The sequence below is a fragment of the Carassius carassius genome, chromosome 3 (assembly GCF_963082965.1).
Source record: "Carassius carassius chromosome 3, fCarCar2.1, whole genome shotgun sequence".
In the NCBI taxonomy this organism is placed as follows: Eukaryota; Metazoa; Chordata; class Actinopteri; order Cypriniformes; family Cyprinidae; genus Carassius; species Carassius carassius.
Window position 1 is genome coordinate 38,778,092 of NC_081757.1, and position 19,009 is coordinate 38,797,100.

General features: G+C 39.3%; 1 protein-coding gene across 6 annotated transcripts in view; it reads left to right on the forward strand.

The window, feature by feature from the left end:
* LOC132126601 (transcriptional enhancer factor TEF-1) overlaps positions 1-14,675 on the forward strand; it is a 76,812-nt gene extending 62,137 nt beyond the window's left edge. For all 6 annotated transcript variants that reach the window (XM_059537975.1, XM_059537983.1, XM_059537967.1 and 3 more), the window contains 2 exons: positions 362-514; positions 12,161-14,675. In XM_059537975.1, coding sequence (XP_059393958.1) covers positions 362-514; positions 12,161-12,274 — 267 coding nt within the window. In that variant the 3' untranslated portion in view covers positions 12,275-14,675. The remainder of the gene's footprint in view (positions 1-361; positions 515-12,160) is intronic.
* Positions 14,676-19,009: the final 4,334 nt, after the last annotated feature.

Genomic DNA, 19,009 nt, shown 5'->3' on the forward strand with positions numbered 1-19,009 from the left:
ACTCAGGACACTCAATGGAGTTCTCAGCAGTTAGTCTGAAATTTTAAAAAGCTGTTTTCGAAAGTTAGAATGATTTCTGAAGACTGGAGTAATTATGCTGAAAATTCTGTGTTGTTATCAGGGGAATAAATTACATTTTAAAAGAAATTTAAAATGAAAACCGTTATTTAAAATTGTAATAATATTTCATAATTGTGCTGTTACAGTGTCAAATAAATGAAGCATTGGTGAACATGAGAGATTTCTTTTAAAAACGCTAAAAACAAACTTAATTTAACATTTTCTGGTAGTGTATACAGTATGTAATGATGATTTCTGTTGTGCGTTCTCTCATCTCTCTCTCTCTCATCTGTCGTTTCAGACAGAGTATGCTCGCTTTGAGAACGGACGCTTCGTTTACCGGATAAGTCGATCTCCGATGTGTGAATACATGATCAACTTCATCCACAAACTCAAACACCTTCCTGAGAAATACATGATGAACAGCGTCCTGGAGAACTTCACCATCTTATTGGTGAGTTAGTGATGATTAAACCAATCAGTGAGAGCTTTCTTTGCAGGACGGAGCCTGTGGCCTCTGAGCAGAGATGACCCAGCATTCCTGGCATTCCTGTGGCGCTGTGCAAAGCCTGATAATCTCCTGCAAAGGGGGAGGAACCCCTTTCTCTAACCTTCATACACACCAGGATTAGAGCCCTATTCTCTCCTATAGTGAAGGTCTTACTAATGCACTTCAGATCCCTCACATCCTGGTGCTGTGCATCTGTAAACCTGCTCTCCTGGGCTGCAACTCTCACCTGCTGTGGAGGTTTTAGTTGATATTATAGATTGGTGTGTTTATAGTGAATGCTTGTGTACAGTATATGTTGTTCAAGGGTGGTGGCATTGGTGTTAACATTCATTTTAGGTGATCCGATTACATACAGCACTAAATGTTTAATACTGGATTAAAAAAAGTTTAAACCAATATGTGAAAAATGATCCTATCACTGAAACTGCTTTTTAAATGTTGTTTTGTCTTAATGCTACCCAGACTTGCCTAAAAAACTGAACCAAAGCATAAAAAAAATAAAATGAAAAAAATCAGTGCACAGGTAGATCTCGCAACAGCTTGTCCAAAACTCCAAAATCAAAAGAACAAATCTGAATGCCCATTAAATTCTTCCCTTTAACTATTTTAGAATCAATCAGAAATATTGTTTGCATTGTCCCATAAGCACATTTAAGCACATTTCCTTACATCAAAGTTTTAAGTTTGATTATTTTAAGATTTTTAAATATTCATTTTAAGAGTCCCAAAGGTATTTTATTTATGGATTGATTTATGTATGTATTCATTTCCTGTATTTCTGGTGATTTTCATTAGATTGTTATTGCTGGTCAGGGTCTGCCGATGGCCGATATGTGCTGCCGATGTTAAGGGCCGATATCTTGAAGTTTTCCCCTTCATTTGCATGCAAAAATGTCACACTAATAATAAGTGGATGCACAACATTTCTAAACTTAACATCATTTATTGAGCACTGACTTGAACCATCTCTCGAATCTTAATTTTGTTCACTGCACGGTATTAAAATAAAAAATGTATCCAAAGTTAACCAAAAAAAAAAACAATAAACTGACCAAGTATTAAATATATAAAACAGGATATATATATATATATATATATATATATATATATATATATATATATATATATATATATATATATATATATATATTTTTTATATATATATTAGGGCTGGGATAAACGATTATTTTTTAAACGATTAATCTAGCGATTATTTTTTCGATGCATCGATTAATCTAACGATTAATTTTTCAGAGCGATTCGATTTCGATTATCTCCCCATTAACTGACTACTAACAATTTATACATGTTGATTTACATATCTGAATGAAAAAAACATGAATTCCTTAACATTGCAATATATGTTTATTGCTCTTAAAATTACAAAATAAAAGACTGACTAAGAATGCATTACTTTGCACTTGTATAGAGATAGCATTCAATAAAACCTTGAAGCCTTGAAAACACATAGCTTACTGACACAAGCTTACTGAACACATACAGCCTAGCTTACTGAAAAAAAGTTATTCTTTCAGATGAAAATAACTAGAACTTGATGTCTAGCATTCAATAAAAAACGTTCACCCAAAATACTTGTTTAGAGCAATTGAAAGAATACAGTAACCAATGTAAACTTGAGGGCTTTAAGCTAATACAGAGAGTGCTTTTCCAAAAAATAAAAATTAACAGTGGGAGCCAGCAGCCTGTCATGGAGAAAAAAAAATCTCCGAATGCTCCAAGTGAAACTTTGGCGTTCCGCCCTTTTTCTTTCGTGTCTAATGATTTTGGTTAATATTCACGAGGGAGAGAGAGAGCGCGCGCTCGTGTAGTTTGAAGACTGTGAGTGAAACTGCGCGTGAAACTTTGGTGTTTCGCCCTTTTTCTATCGTGTTTAATGATTTTGATTAATATGCACAAGGGAGAGAGAGCAAGAAGCGCTCGTGTTGTTTGAACACTGTGAGTGCGTGCGCAGCCGGGGCTCTCTCTCGTACGCGCCCTGTCACTGTCACTCAATAAGGCTTTGACAGCCGCCAAAAAAAAAGATCAATGCAGAAAAACCCCTGGATTGGTTATATAACGTTGGACAGAATGTTGATCCGGCCATCGCGTATATTTAGCGCACATAAGGTAAATGTTTTGCAAACGTTTTTTAGAGAAATAAAAACAGGTCGACGAATCGATGCGCATATTTTGCGTCGACGTATTTTTTGCATCGACGTCATTGATGACCTCGACGCGTTGTCCCAGCCCTAATATATATATATATATATATATATATATATATATAAAAGTCAATCATTTACATAAAAGTTTTAGAGCATTTATCAAGTAGAATTTTTCAAGTTTGTTGGAACATAGCTAAATGTAAACTTAAATATACATTTAAATAAATACAATTTTAGAAATCAAAATCAATTAAACTGAAAAATATAAAAAAAATAAATATATAAAAAATAAATAACAGTAGTGCTGCAATCACACTAGCAACCAGCAACATTTGTGTTTGGTATAAATGACACAGAACATCTAAAGTGCATTCTAATTTCAAACTTACATCGCAGTCTGTTCATTATTAAAATAAAGTACAGTCAACCAAACATTTAAAAGGTTAAACTGGTCAGTTTAAACAGAACGTATACCGGTCCACTCTGATGTTATTCCAAGGACGTTTTTGCTCATGTGAAGAGGATGATCTTTCCGTCTAGTTTACATTAAATAAATAAAAAATATTATAGTTTAACATTCAGATACATTGCGAATATGGAAACATTTGGATATGTGCAGAACAAGACGTGAGCAATAACCTCCAAATACATCTAGTCAAACCATGACCACTGAGTGTGGACTAAACATGCGCAACTTTTTTTTTTCATAAATCAATCCGCGGGTCACGTGTGTGCCGAATCGAAGATATTGATCTGAACGGATCACGGATCAATGATGATCCGTTGCACCACTACTATAGTGTCATTTGAAAACATTGCAGTTGCGTTCTAAAATACAACAACGAGCACCACGAAACCATTTAAAGAGGCGCATTCAGCGGCCTCCTTGACGGGAAACAGTCAACAAAGTAAAATGATCTCCAACGTATGGCGCGCTCTCTTCATTTTATCAAATGTTCATAATCACATCTATTCATTTTACAGTCCTGCTACTAGCATTTTATTCAGACTAAAACCCCTTTAATTCGGGTGAGAAAGCTTTTTTTCCAAGTGGCTTTTGCACATAATAATAATAATACCGATGCAGACGCATTTTGCAGCATTAAGGTAATTAATTGATCATTAATTTAAACGATGATCGATCATGGAAATTATCGAATATTGACATCCCTAAATACAAATGAGTTGGATGGAAAACTGGTTATTGTCTGCATCAAACCATGCTTCCGAACAAATGTCATTCACCGTTCTGGGCAGCTCCAGGACAGCTGTCTCTCCGAGCACGGTGCTGTCTGTGAGCGGGGCGGAGTAACGTCAGAGACAGTTTACTTTGGTAATGTCACGCTGCAGTGTTTGTTAGAGCTGCCAACTTCTACACCCCATTTGCAGAGTGAAATTCTCTGACTACCTTTATCTCCCAGGACTGTTGTTGAATCTTCCAAAAGTTTTGGCTTGGGGTGCTTCACATGCAGTGGCAGCAGCAGCACTTTCCACCACACCAATAACACGGGGCTGCCCGCCGACGTGCCTGACTTTTAATCGGCGCTACTAAACACGGATATCGGCCGATGCCGATGTATTAAAAAATTACAAATATCGGCCCGATATATCGGCCGACCGATATATCGGTCGACCTCTAATTTATGCAAAGAGTCTGTATTTGCAGTGTTGGCCCTTCTTTTTCAGGACCCCTGCAATTCGACTGGGCATGCTCTCAATCAACTTCTGGGCCAAATCCTGACTGATAGCAATCCATTCTTTCATAATAACTTATTGGAGTTTGTCAGAATTAGTGGGTTTTTGTTTGTCCACCCGCCTCTTGAGGATTGACCACAAGTTCTCAATGGGATTAAGATCTGGGGAGTTTCCAGACCATGGACCCAAAATTTCAACATTCTGGTCCCCGAGCCACTTAGTTATCACTTTTGCCTTTTGGCACGGTGCTCCATCGTGCTGGAAAATGCATTGTTCTTCACCAAACTGTTGTTGGATTGTTGGAAGAAGTTGCTGTTGGAGGGTGTTTTGGTACCATTCTTTATTCATGGCTGTGTTTTTGGGCAGAATTGTGAGTGAGCCCACTCCCTTGGATGAGAAGCAACCCCACACATGAATGGTGTCACATGAATGGTGTCAGGATGCTTTACTGTTGGCATGACACAAGACTGATGGTTGCGCTCACCTTTTCTTCTCCGGACTAGCCTTTTTCCAGATGCCCCAAACAATCGGAAAGGGGCTTCATCGGAGAATACGATTTTGCCCCAGTCCTCAGCAGTCCATTCACTATACTTTCTGCAGAAGATCAATCTGTCCCTGATGTTTTTTTTGTAGAGAGGTGGCTTCTTTGCTGCCCTTCTTGACACCAGGCCATCTTCCAAAAGTCTTCGCCTCACTGTGCGTGCAGATGCGCTCACACCTGCCTGCTGCCATTCCTGAGCAAGCTCTGCACTGGTGGCACTCCAATCCCGCAGCTGAATCCTCTTTAGGAGACGATCCTGGCGCTTGCTGGACTTTCTTGGACGCCCTGAAGCCTTCTTTACAAGAATTGAACCTCTTTCCTTGAAGTTCTTGATGATCCTATAAATTGTTGATTTAGGTGCAATCTTAGTAGCCACAATATCCTTGCCTGTGAAGCCATTTTTATGCAACGCAATGATGGCTGCACGCGTTTCTTTGCAGGTCACCATGGTTAACAATGGAAGAACAATGATTTCAAGCATCACCCTCCTTTTTTACATGTCAAGTCTGCCATTCTAACCCAATCAGCCTGACATAATGATCTCCAGCCTTGTGCTCGTCAACATTCTCACCTGAGTTAACAAGACGATTACTGAAATGATCTCAGCAGGTCCTTTAATGACAGCAATGAAATGCAGTGGAAAGGTTTTTTTGGGATTAAGTTAATTGTCATGGCAAAGAAGGACTATGCAATTCATCTGATCACTCTTCATAACATTCTGGAGTATATGCAAATTGCTATTATAAAAACTCAAGCAGCAACTTTTCCAATTTCCAATATTTATGTAATTCTCAAAACCTTTGGCCACGACTGTATATATATATATATATATATATATATATATATATATATATATATATATATATATATAATATCCGCATCAGAATCAAATGCAGCTAAATATATATATATATATATATATATATATATGCAAATTTTTTTATCAATTATGAATACATTTATTGTAATGTTATACAACCCGAATTCTGGAAAAGTTGGGACGTTTTTTAAATTTTAATAAAATGAAAACTAAAAGACTTTCAAATCACATGAGCCAATATTTTATTCACAATAGAACATAGATAACATAGCAAATGTTTAAACTGAGAAAGTTTACAATTTTATGCACAAAATGAGCTCATTTCAATTTTGATTTCTGCTACAGGTCTCAAAATAGTTGGGACGGGGCATGTTTACCATGGTGTAGCATCTCCTTTTCATTTCAAAATAGTTTGAAGACGTCTGGGCATTGAGGCTATGAGTTGCTGGAGTTTTGCTGTTGGAATTTGGCCCCATTCTTGCCTTATATAGATTTCCAGCTGCTGAAGAGTTCGTGGTCGTCTTTGACGTATTTTTCGTTTAATGATGCGCCAAATGTTCTCTATAGGTGAAAGATCTGGACTGCAGGCAGGCCAGGTTAGCACCTGGACTCTTCTACGACGAAGCCATGCTGTTGTTATAGCTGCAGTATGTGGTTTTGCATTGTCCTGCTGAAATAAACAAGGCCTTCCCTGAAATAGACGTTGTTTGGAGGGAAGCATATGTTGCTCTAAAACCTTTAAATACCTTTCAGCATTCACAGAGCCTTCCAAAACATGCATGCTGCCCATACCGTATGCACTTATGCACCCCCATGCCATCAGAGATGCTGGCTTTTGAACTGAACACTGATAACATGCTGGAAGGTCTCCCTCCTCTTTAGCCCGGAGGACACGGCGTCCGTGATTTCCAACAAGAATGTCAAATTTGGACTCGTCTGACCATAAAACACTATTCCACTTTGAAATAGTCCATTTTAAATGAGCCTTGGCCCACAGGACACGACGGCGCTTCTGGACCATGTTCACATATGGCTTCCTTTTTGCATGATAGAGCTTTAGTTGGCATCTGCTGATGGCACGGCGGATTGTGTTTACCGACAGTGGTTTCTGAAAGTATTCCTGGGCCCATTTAGTAATGTCATTGACACAATCATGCCGATGAGTGATGCAGTGTCGTCTGAGAGCCCGAAGACCACGGGCATCCAATAAAGGTCTCCGGCCTTGTCCCTTACGCACAGAGATTTCTCTAGTTTCTCTGAATCTTTTGATGATGTTATGCACTGTAGATGATGAGATTTGCAAAGCCTTTGCAATTTGATGTTGAGGAACATTGTTTTTAAAGTTTTCCACAATTTTTTTACACAGTCTTTCACAGATTGGAGAGCCTCTGCCCATCTTTACTTCTGAGAGACTCTGCTTCTCTAAGACAAAGCTTTTATAGCTAATCATGTTACAGACCTGATATCAATTAACTTAATTAATCACTAGATGTTCTCCCAGCTGAATCTTTTCAAAACTGCTTGCTTTTTTAGCCATTTGTTGCCCCCGTGCCAACTTTTTTGAGACCTGTAGCAGGCATTAAATTTTAAATGAGCTAATTAAGTGGATAAAAGTGTAAAATTTCTCAGTTTAAACATTTGCTACGTTATCTATGTTCTATTGTGAATAAAATATTGGCTCATGTGATTTGAAATTCCTTTAGTTTTCATTTTATTAAAATTTAAAAAACGTCCCAACTTTTCCGGAATTCGGGTTGTATTTTAGGACAGCCTAGGTATTGACACTACCATTTAAGAGTTTGGCGTCAGTAGGTTCCCCTTCAGGAACTCGAGCTGTGTCTGAAAACGCTATGGGAACGCCCGTCAGCGTGACCAGCTCTGAATAATATGTGAAATCAGTCTCATGAAACAAAAAGCGACTGACACACACACACAGAGCTTTGCTGAATGACAAAAAGCTGACGCTCGTTACACCTCAAATGCTTGATTAGCTTCCTGGTCGCTACATATGACGTCATGCCCAGGAAGCTAATAAAGCACGTGAGGTGTAACGAGAGTCAGCTTTTTGTCATTCAGCAAAGCTCTGTGTGTGTGTCAGTCGCTATTTGTTTTGTGAGTCTTATTTAGTTTTGTTTGTCCACTGATAATCTCCATTATATCAAACTTCAGTCAAGAGAAGTTTTTGGGCTAAAGCAGGAAGCGTTTAGGCTGTGTGTTTTCCCTGCCCTTGATAATATATTGGGGTATGGACACACGCAGTGTGTTGTCTGCTTGAGGGTGAAGCTCGCAGAATCAGCTCTCGAGGGAGTTGACGGCCCGCAATGCGACCTTTTGTAACTGCTTTGTTTCTTTCTCAGAAGGCTCTCTTTGAGTAGGGAGCCTTCACTAGCGTTTCTTGCTGTGCCGGTCTCGCTTTTGCCAAGGTGGAGCGGTGGCTGTGCTTGTGGGTTTCACTTTCGCACCCGCTCTCAGGTTCTCGGAAGCCCGCGTTGCAGTTCTTCCCCCCCAAGGAGAAGGCGTGACGCTCCGCCTGTCTTTCTCCGAGGAAATTGACACAGAGGGCGTCGATGAGCTTCCATTTAAACAAACATCAGTTGCATAAGCATCAGTTGCATAAACATCAGTTGCACAAGCATCAGTTACACAAGCAATATTATGACTTAAGCAGCATTAATGAGCATAAACGAGCAGCATTAATGAGGAGCGTAGCTCGCGCAGTCGGCTCTCGAGGAAAAATAAGGGGGCTTATTGTGGTTCTCCGCTCTCTGAGCGTGCCCATGCTTGTAATCTTGCGATTCCGGTCCTGCTGTTGCTGAGGCACAGCGGCGACTAAGTTCGCGGGGATTGCATGAAATCTGGCGGACGGGTTGGTTCTTCTTATCTCCACTCGCATTCCCTAGAGCTAGAGCTCGTTTTCGAGGCTCGGAAGCCCACGCCTCTGACTGTGAACTCACTGCTGCAGCTATTTATCTCCGAGGAGATAAATATTGTTTATATTGTGTGACTAAGCTACTTGCGTGCTGCCGAGGCAAGGCGTGAACTACATAATTTTCAGTTTTGATGTGAATTTTACCACACCAGACCCTGTTTACTCGTTTGGTTGTTTACCTGCGTTTAATTCTGAGGAATTAAATTCAGTATTTATCTGACTATGAGAAGTTAGCCTATATCACTTCGATATGAATTGTATCACAAGCCAGACCGTGTTTGCTCGTCTGATTGTTTGATGGCAGTTAGATAAGTTAGATATACTGGAGCTCATGGGATATCAAATTTGAGCAAGAGCACGTTTACCTCTCTTCCTTTGAGGAGGTTGAGGCGGTCATCAGGGGCTGCTGGGCAGAGCAGTCCCAACCTATCGTATTCCAGCTCCTCATTCTGGGGGTGTCACTTCTCGTACTCCGCAGAGTCTAGAGTCAGAGTGGCGCTCCCAAGCCGAAGGCTTCGAGCGGTTCTGAACCTGCATCCTGCCAAGTGTGCTACATTGGGTCCTGCCCGTCATTTTTATTGGGAGACTTCAGCTCTGAGAGTCCTGATGCTGTGGCTCAGCTGGTTCAGCTCTCCCCTGCTGGTTCGCCACTTCAGGGCACTGAGCCAGCAGCTCTGATTACACCAGAGGTCAGTCTCGAGAGATTGGTTCCCTTAGTAGACTATTTAGCAGCGTGAAAACTACTGCCAAACATGTCTCAGTGGGTCCTGCACACTGTAGTGAGAGGCCACTGAATCCAGTTTGGTTCTCCTCTGCCTCAATTCAATGGGGCTTTTTCCACCCTGGTGGGCCCCGAGCAGGCTCTGGTAATGGAACCGAAGTAGACACCCTCTGAGGACAGAGGCCATAGAGGTGATCCCTCCTCGCGTAGCGGTGTCCGGGTCATACCAGCCAGTACTTCACCGTTCCGAGGAAGAATAAAGGGTTTTGTCCTATTTTAGATCTGCGTGTTTTGAACCGCTCAGTCAAGGGACTGAAGTTCACCACGCTTGCACTAAAAGCAGACAATCAAGTCTGAGGACTGGTGTCACGATCGATCTTGAAAGATGCATACTCCATCCTTCCCCATCATAGGAAGTTCCTGAAGTTGGCTTTTGGGGGCAAAAGACCTGGGGTTAAGACTTAATGCCAAGAAAGGTGTGCTTTCTCCACTACAGAGAACCACTTATCTGGGCATGGTGTGGGATTCGACCACGGTGCAGGCACAGATGTCTCCTGTTCGGATCAAGTCAATCCTCACCGCAGTCATGAGAGTAAGAGAAGGCCAGTCACTCACTGTCAAACAGTTCTAGACTGCTGGGTCTGATGATAGCTGCATCCAATGTGATATCTCTTGGCCTGCTGTACATGAGACTCCTACAGTGGTGGCTCAAGACCAAGAGGTTCTCCCTGAGGGGAAACCCACTTTGCATGCTCAAGTTCACGCGGAAGTCCTACGTGCCTTAGACATGTGGAGGAGATCTTGGTTCTTGTCTCAGGGCCCGGTGCGTGAAGCTCCTTGTCGTCGCATAATGCTAGCGATGGATGCGTCCCTCACCGGCTAGGGTGCGGTCATGAGTGGCCTCCCTGCCCGTGGTCTGTTGAGTGTCCGCCATCTGGTATAGCATATCAACTGCCTGAAGATGCTGGCCGTGCTTCGAGCACTACTTTACTTTCTTCCAGACCTAAGAGCTCACAATGTGTTGGTGTGCACCGACAACACAGCGGTGGTCTCTTATATCAACCACCAAGGGATCTGTGCTCACGCAGTTTGTACAAACTTTGTGTGGTCCCAGGGCAAACTCCTCTTGCTGAGAGCAGTTTACATTCCTGGGCATCTGAATATGAGAGCAGACATCCTGTTGAGGCAGGGGCCGAGGCCCGGGGAATGGAAGCTTCACCCCGAGGTGGTGAAGCAGATATGGATAATATTTAGTCAGGTGGATCTGTTTGCGACTCAGATAACATCGCACTGTCCCCTTTGGTTTTCTCTGACTCATTCAGCTCCACTGGGGCTGGATGCCATGGTGCAGACTTGGCCGAGGCTTCCTCTGTGCACTTTTCCCCTGATCGCTCTGCTCCCAGGAGTTCTGCTGAGATTACACCGGGACGGGGTCTGTCTTCTATTAGTAGCCCTGTTCTGGGCAGGCCAAATATGTTTCTCGGATCTGATTTCTCTCCTCGACGGCGCTCCATGGGAGATTACCGTCAGGAGGTGTCTCCTCTCACAGGCGGAGGACATGATATTCCATCCCCGCCCGGAGCTATGGAAGTTATGGGAGTGGCCCCTGAGGGGCCACATCTCGTAGCTACTGGTCTCTCAACCGAGGTTGCTGAGATCATCCTCCAATCCAGAACTCCCTCCATGAGGAAACTGTACGCCTTGAGGTGGAAACCTTTCACCTCTTGGTGCAAAGACTGCCAGCTCAACCCAGTTATTTGCCAAGTTGGGACAGTTCTGGAGTTACTGCAGGCCCTTCTCTCTGCAGGGTTGACCCATTCCACCCTGAGGGTCTACGTGGCGGCCATTACAGCCTACCGCGCCCCTCTTGGTGGCCATTCAGTAGGCAGACACCCTCTGGTTACATGTTTACTCTGCAGTGCACTGAGGCTAAGGCCTCCGGCGAGAAGAAGCTTATGCTAAGTGGTTGATCAGGATGCTATCCTAAAACCTTGAGTCCTCTGATATTCCCTCACCATTGGGAATCAAGGCTCACTCGAACTGAAGTATGGCAGCCTCCAAGGCCTTCTTGTCAGGTGTGTCTATACAGGACATCTGCAATGCAGCTGGATGGTCCACGCCCCTTACATTCATCAGAATTTACGGTTTAGATCTGCGAGCCACTCACGGTTCTTCTTTCTCTTGCCTTAGCTGTGCTCCTTGTATACACACTAGGCAGGGACTTGCAACTCTGGCAGCGTGGGCATTTTCGTTCCCATAGCGTTTTCTGATGCAGCTCGAGTTCCTGAAGGGGAACGTCCCAGCTTACCTATGTAACCATGGTTCCCCGAAGGGAACGAGACGCTGCGTCTCAAGGCCATACTTCCAGCATCCCTGCCAGAGTTTGCTTCATTCCTAGAAGCTGACGCTCGTTCCACCTCACTTGCTTTTATAGCTTCCTGGTCGCTACGTCACCCGCCGTGTATATGTGTGTATATATATATATATATATATATAATGTATGTGTATATATATATAACTAATGTTACAAAACACATTTTGTAACATTATAAATAAATACAAAATAAATAAATCTGTTGAGCTGCAGTGTGGTATCACTATGAATTATGTTTTTTTGCAATTGAGGGATGGTAGACTTAATTTTTCTAAACGTTTAGTGACAATATGACCTGGATTCTGGATATGATCTCTCTCTCTCTGTGTGTGTGTGTGTTTCAGGTGGTAACAAACAGAGACACACAGGAGACCCTGCTGTGCATGGCCTGTGTGTTTGAAGTGTCAAACAGCGAGCACGGAGCCCAGCATCATATCTACAGACTAGTGAAGGAATGAAGCAGCTCTTTCACACAGACTCTGGACCTCAGTACAGTGGCAGTGCCTCTAGCTCAGCACTCACTCACGTCACATTTGGGTGATGCGTATAATTATTATATGAATATATATATTTTTTTCTTCGTTATTAATATGTGCTTGACATTTAACTGCAGCTGTGAATCACGGTACAGTTGTATTATGTTTTAATATGGGAAAGAATGTCAAAGAATCCTGAATTAACATTAATTCATAGACTATACATATAAAGTGACAGTATCATTCAACTTAAAGGTTAGGTTGAGTTGGAATCTAAAAACGACCTCATTCTGATTTTTTTATCTAGAAAGCATACACATCTGAAAGCGAATGGGTGCAGCCATAAATGTGACCCTGGAGCACAAATCTGGTCATAAGTAGCACAGGTATATTTATAGCATTAGCCAACAATACATTGTATGGGTCAAAATTATAGATTTTTCTTTTATGCCAAAAATCATTAGGATATTAAGTAAAGATCATGTTCCATGAAGATATTTTGTAAATATCCTACTGTAAATATATCAAAACTTAATTCTTATTAGTAATATGCATTGCTAAGAACTTCATTTGGACAATTTTAAAGGCAATTTTCTGAATTTTTTTTTTTTTTGCACCCTTAGATTCCACATTTTCAAATAGTTGTATCTCCTGTCCTATCCTATCAAACCATACATCAATGGAAACCTTATCTATTCAGATTTCAGATTATGTATAACTCTCACTTTAATATAAAATTGACACTTATGACTGGTTTTGTGGTCCAGGCACACAGATTTGTGTGTGAGTATGATGTAGGTGTACAGATGTATATACATTCTCACATGTGTAGGTATTTTTCCGAAAGAAAAAGAAATTTCATTCTGTAACATAGATTTATTAAAATGAAAGCTACTGTAGGTGTTTTTAAAAAGATTCTTGTGGCCATCGGAAAACAAAGCGTTCCTGCATTCTGAACATTTCGAGAATTCAGGGAATTCTAAAGCCCAGCCCTTGAAAAGAATTACTTTGTACACTACTTTCTTATTTTTCGTTGAGGAATTACTGCACTGTGATACGAGATGTTTATACCAACCTGTGTCTGTTGTCATGTTTCATAACCTGCAATAAGAAAACGCAGAGAATCGACCCCTTACTGTTGACTGTACAGCTAAACTCCTCCTGCTTGTGTAAAAGATAACTCTAGAAATGAAGCACTGCATTAACTACCAGGGCTTGATGGATTATCCATCAGATTGACCCAAGCATTTGGATCCACTTGTCGGACAAGAATTAGCGTGTTTTTGCCGCTGGGAAAGACCCACTTTTCATGAAGCCCATCCCTGAATGTGCTGTACACCTGTATGTCACAGAGCACTCCTTTATCCTCTGTAAAAATCTGTCCCAGAGTTCCTCGCTGCCTTTGACCTCCCCACACAGCCCTCGTCTCTGTGGCCTAATCGATTTCTATGACTACAAGCCTTAATAATGGTTGTGTGAACTCCAAAAGATGCCACTAAAGCTGTGACCTCTTTTCTAAGCTGGAAGACTTGCTTGTTATTGTCACGTTGTAGGAATTATACAGTACTAACCTTCCAAAGTGTAACAATATACAAGCACAGTGCCTTAGTGTATGAAGCGAGCTTGGATGAGCGCAGTCGTTTTTCGGGAAAAAAATAACCTAACGCTAAAGGTGCGGTCATATTTACTGATGCTAGGTGGAGAAATCAGTGCAGATGAAATCAGTCATTCCAATAGGAATTTGTGTGATTGGGAGTTTTGTGTAAAGGCAGAACTTTTACTCATTTTTAAGTTGTTTAAAGTGAGTTGGTGGCACTGACCCACTGAGAGATGCTTGGTTTGAAAGTGACTTCTGTGTAAGCTGTGCTTACACATAGCTACGTTGTTGATAATAACCAGTGGACTTTTAGCCCACAAAATTTTGCCACAGTTTCGCAAATGTGACCGCACCTTAAGATCCTACGAGTCATCTTTATAAAAGAGCACTGGCCATTCGGTTGACCTTTCACTCTCAGAGACGGAAGACATATTTAGACATACAGATCTTGCCTTTCTTATCCGAAAAGACCAAAAAATTGAAGGAGATGCATCGAGCTCCTCTTTATTTCCTGCACTGTAGCATGAAAGTGCCTTTGGTTACGATTTTTCCAGCTTAGAAAAGACTGATGTTTTTTTGCGTTCTTAAAATTGTCAAAAACCAAAAAAAAAGTGGATGTAGGTCAAATATTCACCACATTGCCTTCATAAGAATTTTATAGAAAAATCAACATGGGCTAGTGAGTGGATATGTTCTGAAATAAAGTTATGTAATATTAATAACAAACTTCTATCAGCATTTGATTTGGTGGATGTGGCAAGCTGTCATTTAAATATATATATATATATATATATATATATATATATATATATATATATATATATATATATATATATATATATATATATATATATATATATATATATTTTTTTTTTTTTTTTTTTTTTTTTTTTTTTTTCGAACTATGAACTTCGGTTCCATTCTGTGAGAGATTTATTCGACAGAGCTTTAGCTACTTTTCTAGTGCATTGGCTAATCGAATTGTAAAAGCGGAAAACCTCACAGCACTGTGGAGATTGATTGCTGAATGGTGTTTGCTTTTCCTTTTTTTCAAGCCATTTCAATGTCTTATTCTGAATATAGAAACTCTATATCAAGTGACGCCATGTTGTGTTGCTCCTCAGACCTTAAATGTAGTCGGTGATATTAACCGCAGAGTCACACGTAAGTCCTTCACGGACAAAGCTTCACCAAACCATATCATCTCCACTCCACTTATTCATGCTGTTCATTAAAGTGGATCGAGCCCTCAAAGCGTGAGAGACGAAGTTAGATTTCCAGCTGTGTATGTTGTAGCGCTTCAAGTGAACTGTGGAGTTAAGTACGCGCCATATCCAAATGGCAGACGATGTTGATTGCTTCGTGTTCACGTTTCATATGGAGATCTTCCCGTATTGTTCTACATGTGCGCGATGGTTTTGTGACAATGTCAGTATGTATATTCGGAGCCCGTTTGGTTGGTGGTGCTGTTATTGCTGCGCTGCTGGTGCATCTGCTACATCAGTTCCTCCTTAACAGTCCCCTTTACTTCTCTAGGGATCTGAGAACTAATGCCTTTAATATGATGAATGTTAATATGATGAAACAGACATGGTTTTGTTAGTAACGGACACTAATCAAGGATTTGAGCGGAATCCGGACTACAGTATGTCAGCAGTTTAGCTTCTGTTTTTTTTTTTTTTATATATATATATGTTTGTATTTTGTCTATGTGTAGGTACTGGTACCTCATATGTTCATTACCATTTAAGATGTTGGCTTTAAAAAGAACTTTTCTCTAGTTCAGATAGTATCATAAAAAAGATATTGGGTTTGTGTGCAGAGATTTTTTTTTTTTTTTTTTTTTTTGTAAAAAGGTGCTTTGTATAAAATTATATATTCTGGCTTTTCTTGGTACAAAGGTGTGATATCTTTTAATATCCCTGATGATGGAAAAAAAAACATTGGAGCAAGGCTGAAAGAAAAGAAAAAAACTATTATGTGTGTGTTCTTTATCGCATTTGGTCTTGTCTTTGCTCCGTAACATTTTGATGCCTTCTTGATAAAGTGGTAGATATTTTGTAGCTTTCTAGATACTTTGTATGTATACAATATTGAATAAAATAAGTAATTAAAACAGCTTGTCTGGTCATGTATTGTTTTCTTCATGCTTCTTTGAAAAAGAGAGTTCATTTATTTCAAACCTGTATGACCCCGACTGACTTTCCTCTTGAGAGCACCAAAATGATGGGGAAAAAAATAAAAAAATTTCAAGCCTGCAGCGCCATCTGTAGACACTTATAGGAAAAGACTTTGAAAGTTAAAATGTTGTGTTTTTTGTATTTATTTATAAGCATTTATGGCACACATTTTAGTGCATGTTTATTGGAAGTAACACAATTACCACTTTATCTAGTACAGTTATTTAATTCTGAACTGTACATTACGTATGCAATACTTAGCATAATGTACCATTTAATGCATACTTTCGTCTGCTAAAGTTTAAAATTGTATGATTATTTCTTCATTAGGAAAGATTTGGAAAAAAACGTACATAACATGTTTTACATCACTAGCTCACCAGTGGATCCTCTGCAGTGAATGGGTGCCGTCAGAATGAGAGTTCAAACAGCTGATAAAAACATCACAATAATCCACAAGTAATCCACACCAATCCAGTCCATCAATTAATGTCTTGTTAAGTGAAAAGCTGCATGTTTGTAATAAATTTATCCTTAAGACATTTTTACATTTCAAACTGTTGCTTATGACTAAATATATATATATAACGGATGAGAAATATGCACATATTAAGCACAGTTTAGAAGCACCAAAACTGTTCTATTGTTAGATTTTGAACTCTCTCATTTTGACGGCACCCATTCACCGTAGAGCAGTGGTGCCCAACCCTGTTCCGGGAGATCTACCTTGCTTCAAAGTTCAGCTCCAACACTGATCAAACATTGTGTAACCAGCTAAAGCTTTAACCAGTTTAAGATTTTCAGGAGCACTTGATAATTGCAGGCAGGTAGGTGTGCTAAGGCAGGGTTGGAACTGAACTCTACAGGTAGGTAATGTACATCTCCAGGAACAGGGTGGGCACCACTGTTGTGGAGGCAACACTGGTAAACAAGTGGTAACTGAGGTACATTTTAATTTTTCATTTGCAATGTCGAACCTCTCGTACAGTACTAGTACTGAACACTAGGGGGCGGGGTTGTTCCGCTACTATTTGTGAATATTCCATCAATGAAGGTGAACAGCAGGGGTCACTGCAGGATTATTCTCAAAAAAGTGGCGAACCATGAATTTCTAAATTAAAGCTTTTTATTATTCAATAAAAAAAGTTTAAGTTAAAAAGCAAAACAGAAAATTCAATTACTTTAATAGAGAGAGATGGACTATATAATTGCATATTGCTTTGATTTAGTGACTTGATTGAAACCTAAATTGGATCTGTTTTAACCATGCAATTAAAATGTATTTTACCATAAAATAGCACATAAACTCTTAAGATTAATAATTAGTGAAGATAGGCATAAGTGTTTGATTTGTGATGCACAATTTCTTAATAACATGCAATACTCCTATGACGCAACTTTAAACTACCCTAAGCTTGAAGAAGTAAATCTACCCTTATTTGGTCTTTAAAAACTAAAACAACACAAAACGATATTATTAAAATTCCTTCAATCACAGTGTGTCCATCACAAGGTGTGTCAAGCAGTGGACTCTGTTCAGAGGGTAGGGTTGGGAGAGGCTACTTTCCTATAGTCTTGGAAACAACAGGTTAAATATGCACTCAGGTTAAAGGTGAATAGTGCTTTTGAAAACATGCTTTCAATCATATCCACTCATGTGAGATGATTCTAGTCATATCAGTTGCCTGATAAAAGATGATTTATTGTACATGGAAGGGTGCCCTATGGGGGCTGACATACTGATATCATATGAGCAACAAATACTACTGATTTAGTCTCTGTAAGCATCCCGTTTTCCACTTTTGCTGAAAAATAACTGAATGGTGTCAGACTGTTCATAACACATCTCTAGAGTATCATAAGTAGCCTGAGAAGTTTTTCTTTTGTGAAATGTTACATCCACATTGTTTATTTCAAGACAATAATGGTCATTGCAACATATATATAAAAATCTAGGATTATATCCAGATAAAGTATTTTTATTTATCTAATTATTTATATTTTATTCATTAATTTGTTTTCCTTTCTATTTTATATATATATATATATATATATATATATATATATATATATATATATATATGGTGAGCGTGGTACAACATGTTCCTGGATCAACATCCTTGTTGATTTTCAGGAAATATCTGTTTTAGGCTTAAAATCAGTTTTAGGTTCTAAGCCCTTGTTAATCAGTTATCATTTCCCTCTGATTTTAGGAATAAATTATCGGTAAGGTTAGGTTTAGGGGTAGAGATTGTGTTAAGTCTATATTTTTGGTTAAATAATGTTGATCCAGGAACATGTCTTACTTGGCAAAATCACGGTGACCATAGTCACCATATATATATAAATATATGTGTGCTCAACCAGAGGAAGAGGATTTGTCATTAGTGATTTAACTGTATACTTTGTTTGTTTGTACATTTTTGAAGCATTATAAATAAACAAACAAACAAAATATGTCATAAGAAAGTTTGTGTAAAAACTTATCATGGCATTTGTTTTGTTCCTTTTTAATTGTTTTGTTTCCATTTAAATACAATTCAAATCAAACTAGTGCTGTCAAACGATTAATCGCAATTAATCACATCCAAAATAAAAGTTTTTGTTTACACAATATATGTGTAGGCTATATTTATGTATGTATATATACATACACATGCATATATTTATTTAAGAAAAATGTTTTATTTTCATATATGAAATATATTTATATATAAAATCAATTATATGATTATAAATATACAAATTTAAATAGATGTATTATATTTTCTAAATATATACTGTATGTGTGTGTCTTTATATATACATAATAAATATACAAGGCACACACACATATATTGTGTAAACAAAAACTTTTATTTTGGATGCGATTAATCGCGCTTAATCGTTTGACAGCACTAAATTAAACCCTTAATGGCAATATTATGAATGTAATTAATA